A 17,271-nucleotide genomic window follows, 5' to 3' on the forward strand; every position below is an offset into this window, starting at 1 on the left:
TGGTTTAAATAATGCAAAAACAAAGTGTTGGAGAAGAAAGTAAAAGTGCAATATGTGCCATGTAAAAAAGCTAACGTTTAAGTTCCTTGCTCAGAACATGAGAACATATGAAAGCTGGTGGTTCCTTTTAACATGAGTCTTCAATATTCCCAGGTAAGATGTTTTAGGTTGTAGTTATTATAGGAATTATAGGTCTATTTCTCTCTATACAATTTGTATTTCATATACCTTTGACTATTGGATGTTCTTATAGGCACTTTAGTATTGCCAGTGTAACAGTATAGCTTCCGTCCCTCTACTCACTCCTACCTGGGCTCGAACCAGGAACACATCGACAATAGCCACCCTCGAAGCAGTGTTACCCATGTAGAGCAAGGGGAACAACTACTCCAAGTCTCAGAGCGAGTGACGTTTGAATCACTATTAGCGCGCACCCCGCTAACTAGCTAGCCATTTCACATCGGTTACACCAGCCTAATCTTGGGAGTTGACAGGCTTGAAGTCATTAACAGCGCAATGCATTGCGAAGGGCTGCTGGCAAAATGCACGAAAGTGCTATTTTGAATGAATGCTTACGAGCCTGCTGCTGCCTACCATCGCTCAGTCAGACTGCTCTATCAAATCATAGACTTAATTATAACATAATAACACACAGAAACACGAGCCTTAGGTAATTAATATGGTCGAATCCGGAAACTATCATCTCGATAACAAAACGTTATTCCTGTTACATTGCACAACCTTCAATGTTATGTCATAATTACGTAAAATTCTGGCAAATTAGTTCGCAACGAGCCAGGCGGCCCAAACTGTTGCATATACCCTGACTCTGTGCGCAATGAACGCAAAATGACACTATTTCACCAGGTTAATATTGCCTGCTAACCTGGATTTCGTTTAGCTAAATATGTAGGTTTAAAAATATATACTTCTGTGTATTGATTTTAAGAAAGGCATTGATGTTTATGGTTACGTACATTCGTGCAACGATTGTGCTTTTTTCGCAAATGCGCTTTTGTTAAATCATCCCCCGTTTGGCGAAGTCGGCTGTCTTTGTTAGGAAGAAATAGTCTTCACAGTTCACAATGAGCCAGGCGGCCCAAACTGCTGCATATACCCTGACTCTGTTTGCAAGAGAAGTGACACATTTTCCCTAGTTAAAATAAATTCATGTTAGCAGGCAATATTAACTAAATATGCAGGTTTAAAAATATATACTTGTGTATTGATTTTAAGAAAGGCATTGATGTTTATGGTTGGAGCAACGTGTACCTAAGCGATTATATGCAACGCAGGACAGGCTAGATAAACTAGTAATATCATCAACCATGTGTAGTTAACTAGTGATTATGATTGATTGATTGCTTTTTATAAGATAAGTTTAATGCTAGCTAGAAACATATCTTGGCTTCTTACTGCATTCGCGTAACAGGCAGGCTCCTCGTGGAGTGCAATGTAAAGCAGGTGGTTAGAGTGTTGGACTAGTTAACCGAAAGGTTGCAAGATTGAATCCCTGAGCTGACAAGGTAAAAATCTGTCGTTCTGCCCCTGAACAAGGCAGATAACCCACCGTTCCTAGGCCGTCATTGAAAATAAGAATGTGTTCTTAACTGACTTGCCTAGTTAAATAAAGGTCTACAAAAAATTATAATAATTTAAATCGGCCAAATCGGCGTCCAAAAATACCGATTTCCGATTGTTATGAAAACATGAAATCGGCCCTAATTAATCGGCCATTCCGATTAATTGGTCGACCTCTAGTGTGTGTGTGTGTGTGTGTTGGGACATGTGCCGGCTTTCTAGTCTGTATTGTGAGCCTGGGCCCTCCCCTCTCCAGCTGTTGAGAGGCCATTTCCCAGGTGTCTCACACGTTTCCTACTAATCTCCTGCTCACACGGGCTCCGCCGTAGCACCTAATCTGTCTCCATGGTGCCCGCTGGGTGGATTTGGGTTGGATGCTGTCTGAGGAGAGCTCACTGACAACTGTAGAGGAACATAGCTTAGAGCAGGGGCACTGACAATGACTCACCTCCCACCTGCCAGATCCTTCTGCAGATACACACACACACTCACACACACACATTCATGCATAATTAATACACAACGACAACATAGACTTACATACATGTGCAGTCTTCACACACATGGATAGAATGTAAGATGAAAGCAGACATCACTCACTGGGCCTTGAGGGGACTGCACAACCAGTGAAGGCTGCTGTTCTGACCCCAGCCTCTGAATCACTGTGAAGTCCAGCCCTCTCCTCTCCTTAGTAGTGCAAGTGGGCGTCCGACTTACTCACACAGGAAGTGTTCCTGTCCTGTCCAGGAGGTGGAGAGAAGCTTAATTTACGCCCAGTAGGTCATTGGTCACCCTCACACCCTGCTCCCCAGTGCGAGCCACGTCGAGATACAGGCACGCTAATTGCATCAGACAGGGAAACCTAGAGAGGGAAGTGAATATCTAATTTGTGCCTGTGTGTGGGGTGAAGCGAATGCCAGTCGTCTAATTGCTTTCACACCGCCCTGATTGAATTAGCTGGCGCGGCCCAGGCCCTAATTGAATTCTGGGGCCCTGTGTGTCACTGCTCAGCCAAATAGAAGTGTGTTCCCTATCGAAGGGTCGGCATGAAGGGGCCAGACTGGCTTTACCTACACACCCTACCTACAATATGGATGCTCTCCTTAGGTTAACTTGTGGCCATGACTTGCACAGCTGGCTGGCCCATCACAAGGTTAGCTCCTCCTCACATGTGACCACTGCAGAGTAAACATCTCAGGATTCAGAACAGTACAAGTGTATTCGCTGTCCATATTATAGCTAACAGTTTTTGCTCTTCTAATTTGGATCTGATTTGCTCCTTCATCGGACACTGAGTATGGTACAAAACAGCCCCTCTCTCTTTATGGTCTATCCTTATTAAGGGATAACATCTGATCTATTTTTCCCAGTGATCCAAATTGTTTATACAGTAGACAGACAGTAAACAGAAAGCAGAAGTGCCATGACGACCAAGCCCATCGCTCCCTACAGTGGCCCTCTCTCTCTGTGACAATAGAAAACGTCCACACAGAGAAGCCCTGTGACTCTGCCCATTTTCACAGCTTTCAGCACTTTTTTTCTGCTGCGCTAACAAAACCTCACACCTCCAGTTCTTTCCCCTCCAGCCTTTTGTCTTTCGCACTCACACGTAATGAACACGCACACACGCACACACACCTTACCCCTTTCTCTCCCTTGTCTCTTTTTGAATGCTTCTTTCATTAAATTCAGCATTTTTGGGGGCTGGTTTTGAAGCAGCTGAATAGGAGGAATGGGGAAACAGGAGAGGGCGTGGGGGGTGTGGACAAAGGACCTCTCTGTCGGGCGGGGTTGCTGGGGGACGGGGACGGGGACGGGAGAGGTGTGGAACAGGTCATGGGTTTCTCTCAATAGACATGCCTCTGGCTGGATTAGTGGCTGTTATCAGCCAGATGATTCCCTGGCCATGGTGAGGCACTGCACAGCTCAGACAGCCATGATGGAAATGTCAAATGCCCAGCCTTTGTTTGGGTTCTTCCTGACTGTCTGGGCACACCGTTCTGCTGCTGTGCTGCCTGCATATATTTCTGTGTGTGTGTGTGTGTGTGTGTGTGTGTGTGTGTGTGTGTGTGTGTGTGTGTGTGTGTGTGTGTGTGTGCGTCAGTGCGTTTGTGTACATGTGTGTGCATGTACTGTATGTGTCTGTACGTGCACGTGTGTGTGCTTGTGTGTGTGTGTGTTCAAACTGAGCTGGAGAAGCCAGATGCACTGTCAGCTCAGAATGCTTCCAGTAGAGTGGCTGGCTTCATCATCGGCACTGCCACTGAAAACAATGGAGCCCCACCTTTTCACACAGACTAGGCTGGATACAGTGGCTCTGAGCTGCAGGTTCTCTCTTACCATTAACATAAATTTGCCTGGCTGAAACTTCCGGGAAGACTTTGAAACAACCAGCAAATTACCAGCTGTAAAACCTGACTGGCTCCCTGGCACGGAGGACTTACCTCTCACAATACCCTTTTTATACAGTGAGTCAACAGTACTCCCAAATAAATTCTTTATGTCAGGATGTGTTATTAAAGTTCATAACACAGACAGAAAGGGTTGGACTCTTGCCAGTCACTGTGTTGCCTCTGCTCTGGAGAACAGCAGTCATTGAGATGTGACAGCCAAGCTTTTCCTTTCTTGGCGTGTGCCTGGAACCACTTTGAGGTGATCTGGACCCTTTGACACAGCTGACACTAAATTAAATCTGAAGTGTTTATAAATTCCATTAGAATGTTTCTGTGCGCCTTTTCTTCTTGACTTAATGCAGTGTTTCATCACTTCTGTCAAAATCCAGAAAGCTGAGAAAACGTGCTTATTTATTTAAGGATATTAATAGAGACATATATTTTAAAAGAATAAAAGGAGGGAAAATAAAACTCCAGGAATGAATATTCCCCTCATTATTACCTCCCCTTGCCAGAGGGATGTCTGAAGCTGCATCATAATAAGGCTTTAGCCATTGCATGTTGACTGAGCGATACGAGGGAGATTGTGATCAAACAGCTCAACAGTACCAATCTGAGTGAGGAGGGAATCAAAGCGCTGATCTGCTTTTTAATCAGAGCTATGTACTTGTCCACAGGCTACATCTGACACCGAGCAGCGCCCCAGCCCTCCAACACAGCCTCTTGAAAGACTGGTGGAATCCCCCCCCCCCAAAAAAGATATAAGGGCCTGGTGGTGACAAGCTGAGCCCCACACCTAACACAGCCTGGTCTGTCTGTTTCTCTGTCAGTCTGTCTGTGTCTTTGTCTGTCAGTCTCTCTATCTCTCTGTCTCTTGTCATGGACGCTACAGGACAGTAGGAACAATAAAGACAGAAAAAGCCATACCTGGCCATATCTGGCTACCAAACAATAGACAATAGGCCTAGTTGTTGACACTGTGCCCCCTTCCCAACTCCCTCTTCCATATAAAACATGCTTGCCCTAAACACCCATTACTCAAACCTAAGCGCCGCCTACTGCCTTCTGTCTTTCTCTTCTTCTCTCCTCTGCTCCACCCCTTCCCCTTTACCTCTCGCTAGCTCTTTCTGCTATTTTCTTTGGTGGCGCTCCTCTGAGCTCTTCACTGCCATAGACCACTGTGTTCTTTAGTCTCAGTCCCAATCCACAGATCTGTAGCTGGGGCCTCATTCAGTGACTCTGGTGACTGGCAGTGTGAATGTGCTGGCCTCATGTTTCACTCTGTACCAGGTCACTTTCCCCCATCAGTCACAGGAGAAGAAAAATATATTGAGACTAATATTTATTGAAGAGCTTGATCAGATTTCCTCCGTTTTATCCCTAATACTGCTTCCTGCGGCTGATGTTTATGACAATGATCTTTCCACAGGATGCATCAGCGTCACTGAAAATGTTCCTCTGTGTGTGTGACACTTTTTTCGAGGGAATCTGAGTTTGATGGGCCAGGGCCAGGGATTGGGCTACTAAAGCACAGCAGTGCTCTAGTGTGTGCAGCAGTTTTGGACAGAGGATGATGATTGAGATGTGTTTTCCAGGGAGTTTGTGGGGAGTTGGGATTGGAAAAGAGCAGTAATCCTGCTCCAGCATGGTGTTCCAGCATGGTCACTGGGAACTGGTATATGTCTTCCTAGTATAAACAGTGGGATTGAACCCAGACTTATCCTGCCTTGTGATTTGACCTTCTCCAAATAAAGTTCCAGCTGCAGACGTTTCCATATGACACACACTTTAATCCAGCTGTAATTGGCAGCTCAGACCAGGGATGATAGGGAAATGACGGTTTTATTATTCCTAGATATGGAACATAGTGAGAGTTTGTGAGATGGGTTATGGTGCAGAGTATTCAACAGGATAAGGATCCCTCCAGATGTTTTTTTTTGCAATCCCAATGTTACATAATGTATCACAGGGTAGTTCTCAGCTAGCATTGGCATAAGGACATTCATAACTTTGTGAAGGTCATTCATGAGTGTGGCATCTCCTGTGTGTGGATTCTTCATGTATGACTTTAGCTCGTAGCGAGTCCCCACAATACTCCATTTCCTCATTTTACGGATGGGGAGACAGGGAGGGAGGTGGGTGGTGATTATCTCAAGCTATACCAACCTCAGCTGGTTTGGCCCCAGTACACAAACAGCTCTTGACATGGTGCTAGAGCAGGGGCTGCTGTGCATTCTGGGAAGGGTTCCACAGTGTGTGTGTGTGTGTGTGTGTGTGTGTGTGTGTGTGTGTGTGTGTGTGTGTGTGTGTGTGTGTGGCGGGAGTGGGGGTAACTGAGGTAAGGATGAAGAGGATTTCAGGGAGAGTGAGTTTCACTGTAAATGGTAGTGCTTGACTGCTTTTTACATGCGTACGCATGCACACACACGCACAAACACGCACACACATGCGCACATGCGCACACACACACACACACACACACACACACACACACACACACACACACACACACACACACACACACACACACACACACACACACACACACACACACACACACACACACAGTTTTGTTACAGTAGTGTGTGATCACCACCCCTAACCATGGCTGTAAGTTTTCCTGCCACTCTCCCAGCAAGAGTAGAGGACCTTTAAAGAGCACTTAACAGGAAGTAGACCACTCCAGAGAGTCTCAGGCAATTAGTGTACTGTGAGCACGCTGAATAATTAAAGTAAAACACAGTACTGTACATGTTATGTTGTCATCTCCACAGAGAAACCCTCACATGCGAGGAGGATGCACTAATATATATTTTTGCTCAACTGTGATCAGTGTTTGTCTCTTTTGCATTGTGGTCTCTGGACCGCATGTCTCGTAAAGTGAGATGAAGCCAAACAGGGAATAAAACTGACCAAACATGAAATACAGTATGTAAATGGGGATATGTTCATATCTCATCTCTCTCTCTCTCTCTCTCTCTCTCTCTCTGTTTTTATCCCAGCTTGTCCATCAGGCTTCTTCAAGCCTATACAGGGTGATGTATCCTGCATGCAGTGTCCAATCAACAGCCGCACCACCAACGAAGGAGCCACTAACTGTGTGTGCCGCAACGGTTACTATCGCACTGACTCAGATCCCTTCCAGATGCCCTGCACAAGTATGTACTATCGACCAACACACACACACACACAAACACACTCTTTTAATTTCACACCCTGGTCCTGAGGAACTGAGAGGAATCAAAGATCAAAGGACACCAGAGCCTCTCTGAGCAGAAACAGAGGAGGCCTGTCAGAGAGCAGTCCCTCACATACACCCAGCACTGCCAACAGGTCTGGCCCAAAACACATAGGCCAGCCTCCCCACCTCACATCACAGAGCCCTGCTGCCCTCAGCCAGAGCAGAGGTTACTGGGCCAGGCCATGCAGCATTGTAGTGGGACAGACAGGGAAAATAGACTAGGCCTAGATTCCTCTTGTCATGCCAATGAAGCCATTTGAATTTGTGGTTAACGGAGGGTCTAAGAAAAGAGAAAGAGAACACAAGCGGGATAAAGATTAAGGGGAAGACATGAACACAGAGAGGGAGAGAGAGGAATATGCAGTATATATAGTGTGCTGAGAGAGAGAGAGAGAGAGAGAGAGAGAGAGAGAGAGAGAGAGAGAGAGAGAGAGAGAGAGAGAGAGAGAGAGAGAGAGAGAGAGAGAGAGCTCCTTTCACAACCGTGGCTGATTTTTTTTCTCCTTCCCTCCTCTGTGAAAGGGAGAGGGACAGAAATATTTGAGCGCCTCCAACAAAGGAGATTTGCATAAGCCCGGCTCTGGGAACAGAGCAGCTGTTGTGAATGAGAAAGCAGCGTCACGTCGCTGGTATTAAACGCAGCAGGCCCGGGATGATTAAAAGGAGGGAAACGGGCCCATCTGAGTGGCCCTCAAGCTAACAGGGGCCATTAGCCGCCCATTCCAGCCCTCCCCAGGAAAGAGACGATGTTTGGGAGGCTGTTTTGCGTGAGAGAGAGAGAGAGAGAGATAGAGAGAGAGAGAGAGAGAGAGAGAGAGAGAGAGCGAGAGAGAGAGAGACACACACACAGAGGGCCTCGATGGGCACTGCTCCAGGCCTGGAGGTCTGTTAATGGGAGCCAATTAAAAGGGCGGTTAAATAAGTGATCAATTCAGGTTTACGAGTTTATGGGCAGGGGGAATTTTGTTGTTTATCTCATTAGCCCTGGAGAGGGCATCCTCCCTAATTAGCTGCACATGCCCGTAAAAGATAAACAGTACTCATTGTGTGTTTGTTTGGGCTGTCAGTCAAATGTGATGCCATGGGGAATGTTACTTTCAACCAGTAATACCTCTATAAGTAGTGGTTGTGTATGAGCAACAGTCACTTTCTCTGTCCTGCAGTATGTATGATGCTCTGCCATACATAACCAACAGATTGAAACAAATATGTGACAACATGGACATGAAAAGTCATCCTATCTTCATGTTGATGTCCAGTGTGTTTAAATGGGCTTCCTGGGGGAAGGATTTAGTTGAGCATACCAGGCAAAGACCTCAAAGAGACTGTACTGTATTTGTGGGAGTGTGGGTTCTCTCTCCTCCAGTGAAAGGGTTATTTGAGTAGAGTGATACTGGCTCTGGTATTCCTACCCTCAACAACTCCAAGGACACAAGAAACTTAATTCCCCTGCCAACATCTGAATTAAATGTCATGAAGTAGTTCTTTTGAACTAACTAGAGTACATTGAGTCCATTAGTTTTTCTTACACCTTAAATCTGTAGACAAACCACACTCCACATACACTATATATACAAAAGTACGAACACCCCTTCAAATTAGTGGATTCGGCTATTTCAGCCACACCCGTTGCTGTCAGGTGTATAAAATCGAGCACACAGCCATGCAATCTTCATAGACAAACATTGGCAGTAGAATGGCCTTACTGAAGAGCTCAGTGACTTTCAACATGGCACCGCCATAGGATGCCACCTTACCAACAAGTCAGTTCGTCAAATTTCTGCCCTGCTGGAGCTGCAAGTGCTGTTATTGTGAAGTGGAAACATCTAGGAGCAAAAATGGCACAGCCGCAAAGTGGTAGGCCACACAAGCTCACAGAACGGCACCGCCGAGTGCTGAAGCACATAGCACGTCTGTCCTCAGTTGCAGCACTCACTACCGAGTTCCCAACTGCCTCTGGAAGCAATGTCAGCGCAATGAAACACATTCTCTAGAGTGATGAATCACGCTTCACCATCTGGCAGTCCAACGGATGAATCTGCATTTGCCAAATGCCAGGAGAACACTACCTGCCAGAATGCATAGTGCTAACTGTAATGTTTGGTGGAGGAGGAATAATGGTCTGGGGCTGTTTTTTTATGGTTTGGGCTAGGCCCCTTTGTTCCAGTGAAGGGAAATCTTAATCCTACAGCATACAATGACATTCTTGACGATTTTGTGCACCCAACTTTGTGGCAACAGTTTGGGGAAGGCCCTTTCGTGTTTTAGCATGACAATGCCACCGTGCATAAAGCGAGGTCCTACAGAAATGGTTTGTCGAGATCAGTGTGGAAGAATTTGACTGGTCTGCACAGAGCCCTGACCTCAACCCCATCAAACACCTTCGGAATGAATTGGAACGCCGACTGTGTGCCAGGCCTAATCATCCAACATCAGTGCCCGACCTCACTAATGCTCTTGTGGCTGAATGGAAGCAAGTCCCTGCAGCAATGTTCCGACATCTAGTGGAAAGCCTTCCCAGAAGAGTGGAGGCTGTTATAGCAGCAAAGGGGGGGACCAAACTTAAAATTAATGCCCATGATTTTGGAATGAAATATTTCGAAGAGCAGGCGACCACATACTTTTGGTAATGTAGTGTATGAGACTACTGTAAATGCTTCTCACATTCCAAACAGAAACCATCTCAGTTGACTGTCTCTTGTCTGTGTGTTTCCAGCGGTGCCGTCGGCTCCTCAGAACGTTCTGTCTATCGTGAACGAGACGTCTCTGATACTGGAGTGGCAGCCTCCTAGGGAGTCAGGTGGCCGTGAGGATGTGGTCTTCAACATCATCTGTAAGAGCTGTGGAGGGGGCCGGGGAGGCTGCACACGCTGTGGGGACAATGTCCAGTTTGTACCCCGCCAGCTGGGTCTGACAGAGCCCCGTGTTTACATCAGTGACCTGCTGGCGCATACACAGTACACCTTCGAGGTGCAGGCCGTCAATGGGGTCTCCGAGCAGAGCCCCTACTCACCACAGTACTCCTCCGTCAACATCACAACCAACCAGGCTGGTGAGTACACTCTTCCTTATGCTCTCTATGTCTCTCTCGCAGGCACACACACACACACACACACGCACAATATTCCTTTAGTGTGGAGGAAGTATGCATATTTGTTCTTAAACAGGAGTGAAAGGATTGTTGATGACGTCACAGGCAGGGTTTGATGGCCTGTTGGTCCTCAGAGTGTGACCTCATCAGGGCTCTCAGACAGAGTAGCTCAGCGTAGTGAGCACTACACTCCCTCCTGTCTCCCCTGACTTCTGCGTGGTGATTGCAGTCCTAACATCTCAGGCCCTTGCTTCATCCAGCCACTCAGTTCTAGTGTTACTTATTAAGTTTATGAAGTCTTTGGTAATAAGCCTTGAATTCACTATGATCCTCATGCCCTCTACGAGCTGCCTTAAAAACTGCACCCAAAATAGTAATGGGAAGATTAGTAAGAAGCCATTGTATTTTCAGTGAATAATAACCTCTAATGAAAAACAGGTCTGTTTGTGATTGGCCTAACTTTTTCATCTGTGGGATCTTGGAGAAACATGCTGCAATCAATGTCCCCTGTAACTATGGTAACCGTGCATGTTTTCCACGGTGTGCTTTGTGGTTGTAAATGACTGCGCCTCCATTATTTAATCCAAGCAGCAGAATTGATTTGCTCTTTAATTGTCTGTATGAGACGCATCATTTGGTGTGCCAGGCTGTGCTGCCTGAGCACTGATGAGCGGGGATACGGGCTACAGGCTTTATCTACGCCAGGGCTTTGTGTCCTGTTGGCAGTATGAGTAAGTGCCTGTCATCTCTCATCTGACTGGCCTTCTATGACTGAGCTCCCCAAGGCCCTGTGTTACTGTGGATTATTAAAGTGGACATATAAAACTTCTCCCTCCTACTTAAGTTCTTACGTGGATGTGACTCACTATGATTCAAGCGAGGAAGTTTGCAGAGATGCATGTAAGATAAAAGGCATTGAAAAGGAAGAAACAGTTATGCATTCTGTGGGATACACTATATGGGCCTCATACAGCACATTTCAACACATTTTAATCAGATTTGTTTTTAAAGCAGCATGCAATACTAGTAGGTTGCATCCTGTAGTCAGTCAAACAATAATGCTTAAAAACATCTCTCTGAGTTATTAATATAACTTGTGTTTAAAATGGATGCTTGAATTGAAAGAACTACCTCTTTTTGATGGTGTGTTTTGAAGTAAGTGGTTAGTGTGTGTGTATGTGGGAGGTGGCGGGGGGTGGGGGGGTAATGAGGGCCTCAGAGTGCAGTAAAGCCTTCTAATGAGGCCCCTGCCTTAACTCTCACACACTGGGCCACAACAAGTCTACCACCCCTGCCCCAGCCTTCTCCCCCTTCCCCTGCCATAGAGTCCTGGCGGAAATTGGGGGGCTCTGCACTGAAGTGGCCGTCACTTTGTATTACAGCTCCAGAGCTCCCGTCAGAGAGAGCTGTTAAAGAGACTGAACTCTGGCTCACTCCCCTCCCCCTGCCCTGTGACCAGCCTGGGTCCTGCCTAGGACAGAGGGGCAGTGCTGTGTGGTTCCACAGTGGGCTGGGGCCGGGGTCAGTGGGACCAGGGGCCCGTAATTGTGTCTGGTTTGGGAAGCATGGAGGTTACATAAACATCATGTCACCCCTAATTAGCAGTGCCGGCCCCGCACCTCCCCCTTACTTTACAGAGAGAAAGTGAGTGTGCGTGAGTGTGAGTGTGTGTGTATGTGTATGTGTGTGTGTGTGCATTTTTGTTAATCAGACACGTTTGGAACCTAAAGCTATGTGCTGGGGGCTTGAAAGAAACAAATAATTAAGTAAATTGGATGTGACTGGCGTGAAAGTTCTCCTCATGTGAACGACTCCCATCCTCGGCTGTTGGAATTTGTTGACGAGGTGGAAACGAACAGGGTGTGAAGAGACGAGGGTAAGTTCTCATTCACCACCCCCAATCAAGCACATTACACATACTGTAACCCCCACCACACTCTGTTATGCTCATCAACAGTTTTTCTGTGACTGAGGACGTGCATGGTTGCCTAATAGTGCAGTATTTATTTTCATACTGTAGAGTCAGTCACATAATAAAGTGAAGCTTGTTTTGTGAGGATATGACTAATTCCCACAAAATCAGAAAGGGTTCTGATTTTGGCCTTGATAAATAGCCCAGAAATCCTCATAATGATGAGTCACAACCAAACTATTCACTAATGATCAGCTTTTCTCCTCCATCAAATATTGAAAAGAGATGATCAACGCAATGTTTTCCATAATATTTAATGGTGGGCCTATAAACAATGAAAAGAGAAAGAGAGAGAGAAAGACTGAAAGGGAGAGAAGAGAGAGGTAGGGAGAGTGAAAAAAGGGAGGGGGGGAGAGAGAGGTAATTTGGTGTGACTGAGGCAGCATGTCTGTGGCAGAGGGGGGGTGGCAGAACAGAGTGGGAGTTTCTTTAGTGAGACACAAATGTGTGACGATGACTTGATGAGTTAGAGAGGAGGGCAGTGATGAGACAAGCCCTCAGATGAGTAGTGATGCCTCAGTCCACCGTCAGACACAGAATACTGTCTGCAACCCTCTGGTAATACTATTAGATCTGGAATGTTAATACAGGAGTTGCTTGCCTGGGTTATACTGCTTTAGTGATTCATCAGCTGTGTGGCACGGGAGCAACCTTAACAAGGCCTTATTGAGCAAAAAAAATCAATGGTTTATTTTGGGTGTCTGCTCGGGGGCTGGAATGACACCCCTGGGCTGTGGGAAGGCACAGATAACCCACACATGTAGAGTGGCTAGGGGTACAGGGGACAAATGGCTGAAGACAAAGCTAGCCTTTAGCTTTCTTTCATAATGATTAATGGGGGTTAATCATTCATAACACACACAATCTCTCTCTCTCATCATCATTGCTAGGGGTTAAAATGGTTGCTAAAATCCCACCACCCCCCTTTAAGTGTTTAACCAGACACATCCCTGACATCTCACTGGCAGCATGTGATTTTGTCCTGAGCTCTAAAAGACACAGAGACCGCTAGTCTAAGTCCACTTCACGTCTCTGGTCAGACACACACACACACACATGCACGGACACACACACACACACACACACTGAAGGGCTGTTTGATTAAATGAGGAACACACACAAGCCCATCACCAGAGCTTTCAATGAGCGACCGATAAACATTGTGGTTCTGAGAGGAATTAATGTTATCACCGTGTCAGTCATGTCTGCCGGGGAAGTCTTTTACACAAATCACAAAATAGATAATGAATGGTATAGATGATCAATGATAGTGTCCCATTTTGTGTTGCCTTACAGGCAGTGAATCACATTGATTCTACAGTAGGTGCGAGGATAGTCATGTTTTGCTCAACAGTGATTGCCCTGGTTATCAATAGTTACAGTGTACGTATGGTCGATGCAACAATGTTCCCTCATCCCTCAATCAAAACCATTAGCATTCTGCCTGGGACTTCCATGGAGCCCTGCAGTTGATGAATCAGACCTCCATAGTCCATATACTCATTTATGCTTCTGACTATGTTCTATACTGTGTGTAGCTCTATTAAATTGTAGAGGACATGTTTGTTTAGGCGTATCATTAGCCGAAGGTGAGCCAGGGAAGCTGCTGCTAATACAGGGAGGAAGGAGACCGACTGAATTGGTTTCTTATCGGGTGAGCAGCTCATTGTGGGACTGAATCCCATTACTCCGCTCATGGGTGGCTGCTGTAATCTGGCGCACCACTATCATACAGTTGGGGAAGATTCACCACTTAATTATCCCCTAAATTACCAGGGCGAACTATAACCAGGCCACTTAGAACAAACTGTAACCAGGCCACTAGGAATGAACTAACCAGGCCACTAGGAACAAACTGTAACCAGGCCACTAAGAACAAACTGTAACCAGGCCACTAGGAATGAACTAACCAGGCCACTAGGAACAAACTGTAACCAGGCCACTAAGAACAAACTGTGACCAGGCCACTAAGAACAAACTGTAACCAGGCCACTAGGAATGAACTAACCAGTCCACTAGGAACAAACTGTAACCAGGCCACTAAGAACAAACTGTAACCAGGCCACTAAGAACAAACTGTAACCAGGCCACTAGGAATGAACTAACCAGTCCACTAGGAACAAACTGTAACCAGGCCACTAAGAACAAACTGTAACCAGGCCACTAAGAACAAACTGTAACCAGGCCACTAAGAACAAACTGTAACCAGGCCACTAGGAATGAACTAACCAGGCCACTAGGAACAAAATGTAACCAGGCCACTAGGAACACACTGTAACCAGGTCACTAGGAACAAACTGTAACCAGGTGTAACGCCCTGGCCATAGAGAGAGGTTTTTTGTTCTTTATTTTGGTTAGGCCAGGGTGTTACATTGGACGGGCGTTCTATGTTCTTTTTCTAGGTTTTTTGTATTTCTTTGTTTTGGGCCGTGTGTGTGACTCCCAATCAGGCACAGCTGAAGTTCGTTGTTGTTGATTGGGAGTCACACATAAGGAGCAGGTTTTTCCTTTGGGTTTTGTGGGGGATTGTTTTCTGTTTTGTTCAGTTGGGACCAGACAGGACTGTTTGCTGTCGTTGCTATCAAGTGTTTTGTTTGTAGTGGTTCATTTTTATAAAATTATCAAGATGAACACACAACCTCCGCTGCATCTTGGTTTTCTTGCGACGGCAGTCGTTACACCAGGCCACTTGGAACAAACTGTAACCAGGCCACTAGGAATGAACTGTAACCAGGCCATTAGGAACAAACTGTAACCAGGCCACTAAGAACAAACTGTAACCAGGCCACTAAGAACACACTGTAACCAGGCCACTAGGAATGAACTAACCAGGCCACGAGGAACAAACTGTAACCAGGCCACGAGGAACAAACTGTAACCAGGCCACTAGGAACAAACTGTAACCAGGCCACTAAGAACAAACTGCAACCTGGCCACTAGGAATGAACTAACCAGGCCACTAGGAATGAACTAACCAGGCCACGAGGAACAAACTGTAACCAGGCCACTAGGAACAAACTGTAACCAGGCCACTAGGAATGAACTAACCAGGCCAGTAGGAACAAACTGTTACCAGGCCAGTAGGAAAAAACTGTAACCAGGCCACTAAGAACACATTGTAACCAGGCCACTAGGAATGAACTAACCAGGCCACTAGGAACAAACTGTAACCAGGCCACTAGGAACACACTGTAACCAGGCCACTAGGAACAAACTGTAACCAGGCCACTAGGAACACACTGTAACCAGGCCACTAGGAACACACTGTAACCAGGCCACTAGGAACACACTGTAACCAGGCCACTAGGAGCACACTGTAACCAGACCACTAGGAATGAACTAACCAGGCCACTAGGAACAAACTGTAACCAGGCCACTGGGAACAAACTGTAACCAGGCCACTAGGAACAAACTGTAACCAGGCCACTAGGAACAAACTGTAACCAGGCCACTAGGAACAAACTGTAACCAGGCCACTAGGAACAAACTGTAACCAAGCCACTAGGAACACACTGTAACCAGGCCACTAGGAACAAACTGTAACCAGGCCACTAGGAACAAACTCTAACCAGGCCACTAGGAACAAACTGTAACCAGGCCACTAGGAACAAACTGTAACCAAGCCACTAGGAACACACTGTAACCAGGCCACTAGGAACAAACTGTAACCAGGCCACTAGGAACACACAGTAACCAGGCCACTAGGAACAAACTGTAACCAAGCCACTAGGAACGCACTGTAACCAGGCCACTAGGAACAAACTGTAACCAGGCCACTAGGAATGAACTGTAACCAGGCCACTAGGAATGAACTGTAACCAGGCCACTAGGAACAAACTATAACCAGGCCACTAGGAACAAACTGTAACCAGGCCACTAGGAATGAACTGTAACCAGGCCACTAGGAACAAACTATAACCAGGCCACTAGGAACAAACTGTAACCAGGCCACTAGGAACAAACTGTAACCAGGCCAATAAGAACAAACTGTAACCAGGCCACTAGGAACAAACTGTAACCAGGCCACTAGGAATGAACTGTAACCAGGCCACTAGGAACAAACTATAACCAGGCCACTAGGAACAAACTGTAACCAGCCCACTAGGAACAAACTGTAACCAGGCCACTAGGAACAAACTGTATCCAGGCCACTAGGAACAAACTGTAAGCAAGCCACTAGGAACAAACTGTAACCAGGCCACTAGGAACAAACTGTAACCAAGCCACTAGGAACAAACTGTAAGCAAGCCACTAGGAACAAACTGTAACCAGGCCACTAGGAACAAACTGTAACCAAGCCACTAGGAACAAACTGTAACCAGGCCACTAGGAACAAACTGTAACCAGGCCACTATGAACAAACTGTAACCAAGCCACTAGGAACGCACAGTAACCAGGCCACTAGGAACAAACGGTAACCAGGCCACTAAGAACAAACTGTAACCAGGCCACTAGGAACAAACTATAACCAGGCCACTAGGAACAAACTGTAACCAGGCCACTAGGAACAAACTGTAACCAGGCCACTAGGAATGAACTGTAACCAGGCCACTAGGAACAAACTATAACCAGGCCACTAGGAACAAACTGTAACCAGGCCACTAGGAACAAACTGTAACCAGGCCACTAGGAACAAACTGTAACCAGGTCACTAGGAATGAACTAACCAGGCCACTAGGAACACACTGTAACCAGGCCACTAGGAACAAGCTGTAACCAGGCCACTAGGAACAAACTGTAACCAAGCCACTTGGAACAAACTGTAACCAAGCCACTAGGAACAAACTGTAACCAGGCCACTTGGGACGGCTTGGCTGCTCCAATGGGAATTGCTGAGGAACACTGGTGTAGGGCCCGGTAAACCTCTGCCAAGAAATGTTTATGCTCTATCCAATGTAGCGACATTGTCCAATGCCACCACAACTAAATGAAAGCAAGCTAAAACAATGAAAATAGCTCTTTAAGGTCAAATTTGATACTCTTGATTCTTCAT

The 17,271-nt window shown here is 46.3% G+C and overlaps 1 protein-coding gene across 9 annotated transcripts in view; it reads left to right on the forward strand.

Moving 5' to 3' along the window:
- The window catches only part of ephb2b (eph receptor B2b), a 171,504-nt gene that overhangs the window by 122,670 nt on the left and 31,563 nt on the right, over positions 1-17,271 (forward strand). For all 9 annotated transcript variants that reach the window (XM_045705124.1, XM_014166655.2, XM_045705126.1 and 6 more), the window contains exons 4-5: positions 6,977-7,132; positions 9,932-10,267. In XM_045705124.1, coding sequence (XP_045561080.1) covers positions 6,977-7,132; positions 9,932-10,267 — 492 coding nt within the window. The remainder of the gene's footprint in view (positions 1-6,976; positions 7,133-9,931; positions 10,268-17,271) is intronic.

Source organism: Salmo salar, chromosome ssa22, assembly GCF_905237065.1.
Source record: "Salmo salar chromosome ssa22, Ssal_v3.1, whole genome shotgun sequence".
Lineage (NCBI taxonomy): Eukaryota > Metazoa > Chordata > Actinopteri > Salmoniformes > Salmonidae > Salmo > Salmo salar.